The sequence below is a fragment of the Leguminivora glycinivorella genome, chromosome 27 (genome assembly GCF_023078275.1).
Source record: "Leguminivora glycinivorella isolate SPB_JAAS2020 chromosome 27, LegGlyc_1.1, whole genome shotgun sequence".
Classification (NCBI taxonomy): domain Eukaryota; kingdom Metazoa; phylum Arthropoda; class Insecta; order Lepidoptera; family Tortricidae; genus Leguminivora; species Leguminivora glycinivorella.
In genome coordinates this window covers 3,812,489-3,826,378 of record NC_062997.1, presented here as the reverse complement: position 1 = coordinate 3,826,378, position 13,890 = coordinate 3,812,489, and the positions used below count along the sequence as shown (strand labels likewise).

General features: G+C 41.8%; 1 protein-coding gene and 1 non-coding gene across 2 annotated transcripts in view; one reads left to right on the top strand and one right to left on the bottom strand.

The window, feature by feature from the left end:
- Positions 1-439: 439 nt before the first annotated feature.
- LOC125240269 (homeobox protein PKNOX2-like) overlaps positions 440-13,890 on the bottom strand; it is a 54,195-nt gene continuing 40,744 nt past the window's right edge. Inside the window, exons 3-11 of the mRNA XM_048148129.1 lie at positions 13,591-13,780; positions 12,476-12,605; positions 10,337-10,413; positions 7,939-8,023; positions 6,230-6,304; positions 4,667-4,806; positions 3,536-3,671; positions 2,434-2,514; positions 440-664 (exon numbers count right to left, since the gene is read on the bottom strand). Coding sequence (XP_048004086.1) covers positions 549-664; positions 2,434-2,514; positions 3,536-3,671; positions 4,667-4,806; positions 6,230-6,304; positions 7,939-8,023; positions 10,337-10,413; positions 12,476-12,605; positions 13,591-13,780 — 1,030 coding nt within the window. The 3' untranslated portion in view covers positions 440-548. The remainder of the gene's footprint in view (positions 665-2,433; positions 2,515-3,535; positions 3,672-4,666; positions 4,807-6,229; positions 6,305-7,938; positions 8,024-10,336; positions 10,414-12,475; positions 12,606-13,590; positions 13,781-13,890) is intronic.
- On the top strand, positions 5,701-5,773 carry Trnan-auu. Its single transcript has one exon. It is a non-coding gene; the product is annotated as a tRNA-Asn (tRNA).

Sequence of the window (13,890 nt, the reverse complement as noted above, 5' to 3'; positions counted from 1 at the left end):
AATGTACAAATTCTTTATGAAATAAAACTATGGAATGGAAATGCATTAAATCACGTATAATGGGAGCCAGTAGTACATCGTATAATGGAACAAGCACGACGAAGGCTGTGAGGCATTTGTGTTGTATGGTGTTGGACATTTGCAGTTTTGTTTTTGTCAATTTTGTGTAGATTAATTAATTGTTTTTTAACATAGTAACAATGGTAATTTTTTTAAATATTGTATAACTAGCTTTATTTATAGTGTATGAACCTGCCTTAGAGATGTATATTATTTATGTTCGTTAATATTTCTTGTATGTGGGTAGTTTTTGAACATTGTACCTCTAATTTTTCCTCAGTCACCCGTCAACCACAAACGCTGTAAAGTGTTCGAAACGTCAGGATGAATTGTAAATTCATTATACGCGATTTAATCCGTTTCCATAGTTTTATTTCATTTCATGAGTAACTATCGCGGTAACCGAAGACAATATTATACAAATTATTTGTTGACTTTTTTTAAATACCTAAAAGTACAGAGTATAGACTTCGACACATGTAGTTTGTTTAGTGCATTGGCTGCTGTATGGGAGGGAAGGTCTCCGGGTCTTCGTTCGACGGTTCCTGCTCGTCTCCTGAGGGTTCACCTTCTTGTTCCTCGTCTTCCGACGACGAGAGGAGACCTGGAAGTAAACAGGTTTCTTTAAACACTCACAATATATGGAATACACGATTTGTGTGAATGAAAAATCTGTGGATAGCCACAAAATTAAAAATTTTGAAAAAATCCCCGACCGCGATATAGTAGACCGATTTTCATGAAACATGGCTAAGAACACTCCCGACTAACTCAGCTTTCAAACAAAAAAATACTAAATCGAAATTGGTTCATCCGTTCGGGAGCCTGGAGCTATGCTATGCCACAGACAGACACACACAGATAGACAAACAGACAGACAGACACACAGACAGACAGACAGACAGACACGTCAAACTTATAACACCCGGTCGTTTTTGCGTCAGGGGTTAAAAACGGCGAAATACTATTTTAACCCCCGACGAAAAAACGACGGGGTGTTATAAGTTTGACGTGTCTGTCTGTACGTCTGTCTGTCTGTCTGTCCGTCTGTCTATGTGTGTGTCGATGGTGAACCGATTCCGATTTAGTTTTTTTTGTTTGAAAGCTGAGTTAGTCGGGAGTGTTCTTAGCCATGTTTCATGAAAATCGGTCCACTGTGTCGTGGTCGGGGGTTTTTTCAAAATTTTAATTTTGTGGTTAGGTTATTACAAAACGAGTGCTAGAAATTGTACCTCTAGTGGTATTTCAATACCTTATTTTCAGAACGTGAGGTGATAAGAAGAGCACAGATCGCAAAATCTGCGGTTAAGCGGTTAGAGAAGATCTGGAGGAACAGAGGAATCAGTAAAGCAACGAAAACCAAGCTAATGCGTACCCTGGTCTTCTCTATATTCCTGTATGGTTCAGAAACCTGGACTCTGAAGGCGAGTACTCGGAGCAGAATCGATGCATTTGAGATGTGGTGTTGGCGTAAGATGTTGGCTATCCCATGGACGGCGCGCCGCACCAATGTGTCGATCCTGGCGGAACTTAAAATTCACGTCCGCTTGTCTGTCATATGCCTCCAGCGAATCCTGTACTACTTTGGACACGTGGCCAGACGGGAGCCGGAAAACCTAGAGAAACGCATTATGGTTGGCATGGTGGATGGAGGACGGGGAAGTGGCCATCCACCGACCCGCTGGGTGGACAGCGTTAAGAAGGCCTGCCAGGGTTTAACACAGGCGCCTATTATGAGGACTGCAGAAGACCGTGCGGAGTGGAGAGCTTTGGTGCGAAAAATAACGACCTCATGTGGTCGCGACCCTCAGCCATGAGGAACCGAGGAAGAAGAAGAAGAGATTTTCAGATATTTCAGTTGCCTGGAGTCCAAGCTAACTTTACAGCGATGTTATTAGCCCTGTGTCGTGGCAAATTATATTTGCAACAAGCAATTGGTAAAGGTTGTCTGGAAGAGATCGCTCTTTAGCGATAAGACCGCCTGTTGTCTGCCTCTATTTATAATCATACGTCAAACTTGTATAAAATTATGACGATATCAAAATCGTTGCAACCAGCCCTTAAATAGCCTGATCTGTGCCCTATGGCACAGTATAATAAAGAGTACTATCGTACAGTATGGCCACTCCCGCTCCCCGCTGAAAGTGCCTCCCACCCCCTCTCGGTTACCTCACAGTTACCGCCTGTCAAAAACACAAACAGTCGACCTGTCATATTTCACTCATACATGCATAGTACGCGTTCACCTACGCGAGCTAAGACTGTGTGCTAGGAATGCGCCTCTTTCAATATATTTGATCACCAGTGTCCGAGGTGTGCTATGGAGCTCTATGATTTTTTTTTTTTTTATGGTTTAAGGTATTAATTGTTTACCTGCAGTGAACTGTGGGTTGGAGAGGGCATCAGGCCAATACCTTTTGCTGATGGAGGAGCCATTTTTGCACTTTTTGCCACCTGGAAACAAGAAAAATTTAATTAAAAGCTTTTTTGACATAAATATCGTACAATTGTGGTTGGAAATTACAATGTTAAGATGGTAATGAGACTGTTCAGACGGTAATGATAATTATGAGATGGTAATGATAAATGCCCTCAATAAGCTTATCCATACAACCTATATAATGGTTTGATGGTAACGATAAAGATGAGATGGAAAACGAACCTGATGGGATGGTAATGACACTGATGGGATGGTAATGACACTGATGGGATGGTAATGATTATTATGAGATGGTAATGATATTATCCTCACCAGGCTTACCCGCACAGTCTAACATGGGCTTAGCGTATCACAGCTAGTTCTTCCTATCGAGCTTTATATGTAGGCGCGACAGAATCAGGCTGCGTTTCTATCGCCACGAGCCCGTCAACAATTGTCATTTTGGTTAGGCCAGCAGAGTCGATTTGTTAGCGCAGCCTATCATGGGTCATTTTATGCGTGATAATAATGGGACGGTAATGACAAGTAATGATGAGATGGTAATGATAAATATCCTTACTAGGCTTATCCGCACAGTCTGACTAGGTCTGTAGAATGCGTCGCCGAGAGTTGATGAACCAATTGCTCATTTACAGAAGCGTCAGCCTAGTTTGTGCAATATACTACTAACAATCTTACATACCTACTACTGTACTATGTACCTACTTTAGTCTGTTGTAGGTTGTAGGACTAGGGAATTACGTAATCTAGTGTAGTCTAGCATCTCTTATGCTGTACTGACTGTAGTATGCTGTAGTAAAACGCATAACCAGTCTGTTATCATTATCACAGATCACAGTATACCGTAGGTCATTTTATGCGTGATAATAATGGGACGGTAATGACAAGATGGTAATGATACTAATAGTATGGTAATGATAAATGTCCTCACCAGGCTTATCCGCACAGTCTAATACGGGAACAAGATGGAAATAATAAAACAGCAATGATGAGATAGTAATGACTATAGATGATGGTAATGATAAATGTGCTTACCAGGCTTATCCGCACAGTCTAACATGGGCTGTAGAATGCGTCGCCGAGCGTTGATGAACCAGTTGTTAACTTGTAGAAGCGTCAGCCTAGTTTGCGCCGCCAGTGTACGCTTCTCTTCTTCAGTCGGATATGGGTGCTGTAAAAAAAAAGTTGTCAGATTTTTTTACCCCCGACGCAGGAACGACGGGATGTTATAAGTTTGACGTGTCTGTCTGTCTATCTAAATCGGTTCATCCGTTCGAGAGCTACGATGCCACAGACAGACAGACACGTCAAACTTATAACACCCCGTCGTTTTTGCGTCGGAGGTTAAAAGTGTCTACGCCAATATTCTATCACTTATAATGCGCCGACTAATCGGCCTTTTTTGCCGACTAGTCGCCGACTAATCGCCAACTACAAATGTGACCGGATAGTCAGCTTTCCCGACTAGTCGGCGACTAGTCAGTACATCCCTATTAATAATAGATGGCGCTGCATTCGAAAATCTTGACTCTATACCATACTATTCAATATAGTCTATGTGTGCGCTCACCACGAGATGCTGGAACAGCCAGGCGCGCATGACCTGCGTGGCGTGTCGCGGTAACACGCCGCGCTTGCCGCTGGAGTCCTCCTCCTCCTCAAGAGGGGGGGATACAGAGGAGCAAGAGTTGTTGGAGTGTATGGTGTTGTCTCACTCACCACGAGGTGCTGGAACAGCCAGGCGCGCATGACCTGCGTGGCGTGTCGCGGTAACACGCCGCGCTTGCCGCTGGAGTCCTCCTCCTCCTCAAGAGGGGGGGATACAGAGGAGCAAGAGTTGTTGGAGTGTATGGTGTTGTCTCACTCACCACGAGGTGCTGGAACAGCCAGGCGCGCATGACCTGCGTGGCGTGTCGCGGTAACACGCCGCGCTTGCCGCTGGAGTCCTCCTCCTCCTCAAGAGGGGGGGATACAGAGGAGCAAGAGTTGTTGGAGTGTATGGTGTTGTCTCACTCACCACGAGGTGCTGGAACAGCCAGGCGCGCATGACCTGCGTGGCGTGTCGCGGTAACACGCCGCGCTTGCCGCTGGAGTCCTCCTCCTCCTCAAGAGGGGGGGATACAGAGGAGCAAGAGTTGTTGGAGTGTATGGTGTTGTCTCACTCACCACGAGGTGCTGGAACAGCCAGGCGCGCATGACCTGCGTGGCGTGTCGCGGTAACACGCCGCGCTTGCCGCTGGAGTCCTCGTCCTCCTCAGGAGGGGGGGACCCGGATACTGAAGAACAAGAGTTGTTGGAGTTCGTTCCTGAAAATAGAACTGTTCTGGTAAATTATATGTTAAGTTTATATTTAAATCAACATTTGCATGCCTGTATGTGGGCCGAATACACTGAACACAAAATTATGTAACACCAACACAATGTAACTGTATTCTGGCAAATAAATTATTTGATTTGATTTGATTTGATAGGGAATATTTGGGGCATTTTTAGAATTTGCGAATTTAGCGTGATGACTGATGAAGCTTCGTCTTCAGCCTGTCCGTTTTCACATCATCCGATCCGATATCGGATGTCGGAAGGATTTCAATGGAAAAAATCCAAGATGGCAACTGTAATGTAACTCTGGTCCAACATTCGATATCGGATCGGATAATGTGAAAACTCACTAAGGAGAATGTGCATGGCCACACTATAATACCACAGAGTAGAGTACTCAATGCGTGATGTGCGCAAATTACCGACAGTATTAGCGAATATGGGAATATTCGCCTTATCGCGAAAATAACACTTAGCGCGTTTATAAAATTACATTTTCACCACACAAACTGGTAAAGATCAATTTTTTCCCCTCACTAGCTCGGAAACACGTGTGTTGTCGTTGTTTCGCTGGCTTGGTTGAAGTCTTGGTGGCTCAGTTGGCAGAGCGCTGGAATATTGATCCAGAAGCCGTGAGTTCAAGTCTCACCCAAGGCAGACATTTTCCACTTTTAAATTTATTCTAAGCCTAGTGGCATCGATTGCAGACGTTTCTGCTAATCAGAAGTTAAAATTTAGCATGGTTAGCGCATCGTAACTGGTGAATTTCCAATATGACTTGGAACTCCGGTTGCCGTTTAAGAAGTTTAACACTCTTACGGTAGATGTCGCTACGGGTCCCATTGACCTTAGTAGTGGAAAATTTCGCTGGCTTGGTTGAAGTCTTGGTGGCTCAGTTGGCAGAGCGCTGGAATATTGATCCAGAGGCCGTGAGTTCAAGTCTCACCCAAGGCAGACATTTTCCACTTTTAAATTTATTCTAAGCCTAGTGGCATCGATTGCAGACGTTTCTGCTAATCAGAAGTTAAAATTCAGTTAAACACTGTTGCATACAATACTTTTTCTACGACCATGCACTTAGTTTTTAATAGTTTTCTTGAATAACTTTCGCGAAATTCACACTGTTTCCTGTATTTTGAGTATTTTGACGCAAAGGTTTGCACTGTCAGCTCAGCTGCCCAAAGCCTTCCCGCGCACGCGCGCAGTATCGTTATGTCAATGCGTTGCCATGGTTACAGAGCCAAACAATGCGTTTTCAGTTTTTTCGATACTGCGCGGAAAGCCGGCGGACGCTGGCTTTGGGGAATAGACTTTTATGTAGGGTTTTAAAGATCTGTGCACGACCCTGTAAATGACGAATAACGGTTCCGGAGTAGAAAAAATAGTTTACAATCATAAGTTTTTTATTACCTGTGAAAGAATCTGTTGATATCAACCCGGCACCGATTTGACTTATTGGTGTGGAGCCTTGCACTACTAAGGATTCTGAAAATCATACATTTATACATACTTAAATATTTTAACACATTAAATTTAAACGAGGAAATTTAATATGTTAAAATATTTTATGAATACTGGTATTACAATTAGGGGGTCATCTTTAGTAATAACCTACTTAACCACAAAATTAAAATATTGAAAAAGCCCCGACCGCGACATAGTGGACCGATTTTCATGAAACATGGCTAAGAACACTCCCGACTAACTCAGCTATCAGACAACTAAATCTAAATCGGTTCATCCGTTCGGGAGTTACGATGCCACAGACAGACATACACACAGACAGACAAACAGACAGACACGTCAAACTTATAACACCCGTCGTTTTTGCGTCGGGGGTTAAAAACCCTAAAAAGGACAAAAGTATACAGGTGTTCTTCTCTACAGGTTGCAATTCTCAACTGATCCTGAAATATTATGACTAGATTCTAGTTTTTTCCTCGATCCAGTTTCTAGAAATTTCCCAAAATACGGAAATTGCCTTCTAGTAATTGTTCTTCTAGTAGTGTTTTCTATGTATATGTCGCAGGGAAATGGCCAAAACAGAGATTTGATCAAATCTCTAAGGGATTTGATCAAATCACGCAGAATGTCAAAATGGCGAATCCATTTCATTTCTCTAGAAAATTTCAGTCATTTGACTAAATCCCTGACTCTGTTAGTGAGATCACAAAATCGGTCAATAGACACGCCACGTTTTGTCATTTCACTAGATTTGTTTAGGGATTTGATAAAATCCCTGAACCACGACAGTGAGTTGACGAAACGAACTCAAAAAGTCAACTAGTTTTAACATTTCCCTAAACAAATTTAGGGAAATGATAAAGTCTCAACTGGTGATTTGATCAAATGTCTGAACTGGTTTCGTGAAATGACAAAACCAAGAATCTAATATATCCAATTAGATTTATTAGACTCTTGCCTTTGTCACTTGATTTGATTGAATCCTTGGTAAAATTGAATCCGTTTTTAACCAATTCAGGAAATCAAGATACATTTGTTCAATATTATTTAACTAACTTAAATACTAACACAGACTTCAATATATAATTCTAGAACACATCATCTTAATAATCCCTAATGATCCGTTTTTAAGAGTTTTTGGTTTTCTATAAATAAGAAAAAGAATAGAATAAGTGAAGAAACAAAGCTAAAAATGTTTCATTTTAAATTATTTTCATATTTATTAAAACATTTTGTCTTTTCACTGAACTTGTTTAGCGAAATGATAAAACTAGTTGACTTTATAAGCTCGTTTCGTCAACTTACTGACGCGGTTCAGGGATTTTATCAAATCCCTAAACAAATCTAGTGAAATGACAAAACGTGGCGTGTTTGTTGGTCGATTTTGTGATTTCACTAAACAGAGTAAGGGATTTAGTCAAATGACTGAAATTTTCTAGAGAAATGATAAAATGGATTCGCCATTTTGACATCCTGCGTGATTTGATCATATCCCTTAGTGATTTGATGAAATCTCTGTTTTGGCCATTTCCCTGCGACATATATAAGTAAATATTTATCTATTTAAGTACGTATATCGTCGTTTAGCACCCATAGTACAAGCTTTGCTTAGTATTTATTTATTTATTTATTTATATTTATAGTAATATACTCACGCGGGTCGGGCCTGGGCGCAGCGAAGGGCAGGTCGGAGTGGAACACGGGGTACGTCGGCGGCGCGACAAGCGGCGCCACAGGCGACTGGAATCACAACAAAACAAATGTATTCAAACTTGCCACAATATTAAAAAAAAAAAAAAAAAAAAACAATATTATAATATCCCTTGTATTCGTATCCCTTATCCCTGTCACCGCCAATAGCCCGGTCCACACAGAGCGAGGCAATGTGCTCACGCGGCAAGTGTGGTAAACGTGCCTCAGAAGAGGCTCGTCTGCAATGGAAGTATGGGTGCACATTGCCTCGCTCTGTGTTATCACAGAGGATCGAGTATTATAGAGTTACTGTCAAAGTAAAATGTGTAATCTCAGTGCATAAACTGCCATCTCTCGACACAGGCTTAAAACTTTTGAACCTCAATTTTGACAATTTAGCCCATATTGTTAACTTGATATGTGTTAAAATGACAAATTTTAATATTAGCGCCATCTAGCCGAGCGTTCCCCAAAGGTGTAACGCCATCTAAGCCACTGTACCTTTTTGTCTAGGGTTTTGGGGTAGGTACGTTTTTTTCTTAGACTTTATCCGTCTATACGGAGTTACATAATTATGTTTTCCCCTCACTAGCTCGGAAACACGTGTTTTGTCATTTAATACCAGCGGGTAAAAACGCATTTTATCCACTAGTGGGTAAAGTAATTTGACCTTGAAAAAAGTAAAATTAACAGCTTTAAAATTGTATTTTATTGTCTGTTGAATCTAGTAATAAAGATGATTTACCACCTGTGGAACTACTGGAAGCAGTGATAAACGCATTTTTTGCGTTGTAGTTTCCTCGCTATAGTGAGGGGAAAAGTTTTGTGTTACACTCGGGTGCAAATGTATTTTACTTCTCGTGTGTTAAAAAACTCGCAAGTTCAGGATTCTATTCTCGAACCACTCGCTTCAACTATAGAATCCTTTCACTTGCTCGTTTTTCAATTCCACACTCGGCGTTAAAATACAACTTTGCCCCCTTGTAGTATAACAAATAACTATTTTGGTGTCATAGTAAAGTAAATAAAGAGTTGTAACTTCATACATCAGTAAATGCATTTGTAGTGACATCTAGCCTCAAACACGCGTCGAAGTGTCGCGTCTGCCAAGAATTTAATATCAAACAAAACAGTTTACAACTTATATTACAAACAGAAGGAATTGAAAAACAGAGTACTGATTAATACAATTACAAGTATTACAACAGATTATTTAGGATTTGGCACAACCTGAGGTTCCTTTTGTGTTCAGTGTCAGATAAAATAATCACGTATTTTTTGACAACCACAAAGGAACTGCTCATTAAGATCTTCCTTCAGTTATTCCTGCGTTTTACCATGACCACAGAATATATAATAGTACAAGTACAGAAGGCCCACTGCTTTGATGTTCACTAAATGCCGCACTAAAGAAACGAGCCGCACGTGCGCAGCGACGGACGATAGGGTTGCCTATGGAATAAAACGAATTAATACGCAGATAAAATGTTATACTATTATATTCAAGTCTTAGGTGTACTTTCTAATAGGTATATATACATACAGTATTTATATATTTTTGTTTAAGTCCCAACGTCATAAGCCCTGTTGAACTTTTCCGTGGGTCTAAATCAATATGAGATCTGTGTAAGATTGTCCTATTCTATTCGTGATGTCTATTTAACCAAACATTATTAGCCATTCACAAGCGGAGATCGCGTATGAACCTAAAAAAAACTCGCGACGTAAAGTAACAATAGAAAGTGCGAACGTGCGTTCCGCGAGAACGCGCGCCACCCCTGATTAGGCCGCGAACTCGCGGCCGCCAGCATGTACTTATAGCGTGGCGATAGAATCGCGGAGTGAGCCGCCCCTGCCATGACTCATAAGAACCTGTGGCCGCTTTGTAACTAATCCGAGCAATTAGAGCAGGCACTAGATTTTAAGAAAGCGACTGCATGCCATCTACCAATCCTATCCACAGAATAAACTAGGGCCCTATTGTGATTAGTCCGGTTTCCTCACAAAAATGTCCTAATAGGTAATAGGTATAATACAGAGTATAATAACCTAACCACAAAATTAAAATTTTGAAAAAAAAATCCGACATAGGACCGATTTTCCTGAAACATGGCTAAGAACACTCCCGACAGTCCCGACGAACTCAGCTTTCAAAAAAAAACTAAATCTAAATAGGTTCATCCATTCTGAAGCTACGCTGCTACAGACAGACACATACACAGACAGACGTCAAACTTATAACACCCCGTCGTTCTTGCGTCGGGGGTTAAAAATACATCTATTATCAGTCCAAAACAAGCATCATGCAAAGACTCCACAAACCTATACCTATACAGATACAAATTAACGTACATTTCATACCTGATACTGTGGGGAATTGGAAGTACTGGAATGGTCGTCTAGGGTGCCAGAGAGGTTGTTATTGCTTTCTACGCCACCTGAAATAAATATAATGTTTTTTTTAAATGCTCATAACATAGAAAACATGATTTTTATTGTCATATAAAACAATCAAAGTAAAAATATACCTATACAAAAGACACTGAACATAACCTACTTACAAAATAAAACTTAAAATAATGAACTAAAACTACCTAAAAATAAAACTTAAAATAATAAATCTTGCCCGCGTGGCAAGGTACCCATCACGCAAGCAGCATTCCCGCGCTGTATTGCGATTGCAATCCTTTGCGCGAGAAAACTGCCCGCGCGAGGGTCCCCCGTTGACTCTCTCAACCGCCTGCCCAGCTCTCTGCAGAGCCCGCGCGCACCGCCGCCCCACGGACCGAGTGGTAATAACATAGTATAATTACATTATCAAGGGTTTGCCAGCCTCTCGCCTATGCCACAATTTAACCCATATCCCACAGTCGCCTTCTACGACACCCACGGGAAGAAAGGGGGTGGTGAAATGACCTGTCACTGCAATGTCACAGTTTCGTTTTCTTTCAGCCCCTTATTTGCCAAGAGTGGCACTGAAGCTTTAGTAGTTTCATGTGCTCTGCTTACCCCTTTATGGGATACAGGCGTGATTGTATGTATGTATGTATCAAGGGTTTATCTACATAATATGCCTTTTAATGTTGATTTTCTTAAGCCAGTCCTTTAAGCTGTGGCCACACAACAGAGACAATGGGGAGCTCGACTGTTCTTAATAGTATTTTTTCTACTCCCGTATTGTTATTCGTGAGTTACAAGGTCGTGCATAGAACTTTAAAATCCTACATAAAAGATGTCAGGACAAGTCTATCTAGTCTATACCCTGAAAACATTTAGTAGCAGTAGCACGATATAGCTGTTACAGTTCAGTAAATACATTGCTACCAACTTAACAAACCAATTCGCAGAGTCGAGACTCCTTCGTTTTCTGCTGCGTTCATTGGCGACGCGTCAAATCGCATTCAAATGTATGAGAACTCGATTCAACTCGGCTCGATTCGTCTTAGTGGCCAGGCTTCAAAGAACCATACCATAGACAGTGTTATTTTCATGTTTGCACTCAAACTGCATATTCAAAATGGTAGGCGGTCCACTAGATAACTAAGATGACTGAAAGTAGGTATTTGTTGATTTATAATTTTCTTTCAAAATAAGTGCTTGGTCGTAGAAAAAGTATTGTATGCAACGGTGTTTAACTGAGTCAAAAAATGCTCGTGGAGTCTTTATTAACAATTTTCGGCTTCGCCTCAAATTGTTACCCACGCCACTCACCTTTTTTGACCTCTTTTAACCACCAGTTGCATAAAATACTATTATGCAACAGGCGTCTAAAGGAGGTCAAAAAAGACGAGTGGCGTGGGTAACAATTTGAGGCGAAGCCGAAAATTGTTATTAAGACGCCACGAGTATTTTTTGATTCAGTTAAACACCGTTGCATACAATACTTTTTCTATGACCATGCACTTAGTTTTTAATAGTTTTCTAGAATAACTTTCGTGAAATTCACACTGTTTCCTGTATTTTGACGCAAAGGTTTGCACTGTCAGCGCAGCTGCCCAAAGCCATCCCGCGCACGCGCGCAGTATCGTTATAAAAATGCGTTGCCATGGTTACAGAGCCAAACAATGCGTTTTCAGTTTTTTTCGTTAAAGCGCGCATGCGCGGAAAGCTGGCGGACGCTGGCTTTGGGGAATAGACTTTTATGTAGGGTTTTAAAGATCTATGCACGACCCTATAAATGACGAATAACAGTTCGCGAGTAGAAGATAGTTATTTAGGTGACTGGTAGATAAATGATTACATCAATCAAACCTACTTACAAATCCCGCATTAATATGTGGCGTTCCACGTTTAAAGGGTTCTCATGCTTTATGTGCTATAATGAAAACTTTAGACATGGAAAGTCACGTGAAAAGTTGTCGTAACTTAATAATAGATGGCGCTGCATCCGAAAATATTGACTGATAACTCTATACCATACTATTAAATATACTCTATGATCCAACTGATCCAAGCTACCTTATCCGTAGATAATCTTTCCTTCTAACAGGTAATACCAACCTCCTGTATAATCAGTCCGCAGGAGATTCTCACTCTGCATTTTAGTCTTCAAACAGGCGATGTAGCGACCGCAGAAGTCGCGACATAGCTCCTGCACCTTCTCTAACTCTAGCAGGTGGATCCTGAGCACCTGGAAGTAGAGAAGAAAGAATTACAGTGACCTGGAGAAGAGACGTTACATCGTTCACCGCCCATCGACCGTCTTCAAGAAATCAAAATGCCGGAAACAAAAAAATGTCATGCCATGTCAAGTCTGGTGGCAAGGTGCTCATGTAGTAATGATATTCATGGCCAATTTTGGCCAACCTCTAGCATTTTGCCTATATTTATGGACTAATTTTTATTTAGTTAAATTATTGACTGGACAATAGTGGCGACCGTGACAGGGCATATAAAGAATTCTTTGAATTGCAATGAATAACCTGAAATATCATTCCATATACCTGTATGCTCTTACATCTATCTCCGGATCAACCAGGAACGATCAGCGGTCCCTTCTCTGACAGTGATCGAATGCAGTCCAGTCAGCGCTGAAGGCATCATAAACCTGGAATGTCATTAGCTTACCTGTATGATCTTAATCATGAGCCCATCTATCTCCGGATAGTCAACCAGGAAAGGCGTTGGTCCCTTTGATGCTGCACGAAGGCCTGCAGGTCAGCGCTGAAGGCAGGATAAACCTGGAATGTCATGAGCTTACTTGTAAGCTCTTAATCATGAGCCCATCTATCTCCGGATAGTCAACCAGGAACGGTCGTCTGTCCCTCCGTTGGTGCTGCACGAATGTCTACAGATCAGCGCCGAAGGCGTCATAAATTCTGCGCTTAAACCTGAAATGTCATTAGCTTACCTGTATGCTCTTAATCATCAGCCCATCTATCTCCAGATCAACCAGGAACGGTCAGCGGTCCCTTCTCTGACAGTGATCGAATGCCTGCAGTCAGCGCTGAAGGCATCATAAATTTTGCGCATATGCTTACCTGTATGCTCTTCATCATGAGCCCAACTATCTCCGGATCGTCAACCAGGAACGGTCGTCTGTCCCTTCATTGGTGGCGCACGAAGGCTTGCAGGTCATAAATTCTGCGCTTAAACCTGAAATGTCATGAGCTTACCTGTATGCTCTTAATCATGAGCCCATCTATCTCCGGATCGTCAACCAGGAACGGTCGGCGGTCCCTCCGCTGATGCTGCACGAAGGCCTGCAGGTCGGCACCGAAGGCGTCGGCGGCTGGCGGCTCCGCCCCCGCCGTTGCTTGCTCGCATCGCTCGAGGAGCAACGCTAGCAATGGGAACAGGGGATGTCTGGAATGAGAAAATGGATTTTAAATTATTTTTCCTCAAATCAATTCCTCAATTCCATTATCCTCACACGAGGCTTAAGACAGTGGTCGAAACTTGACATTCACACTTTC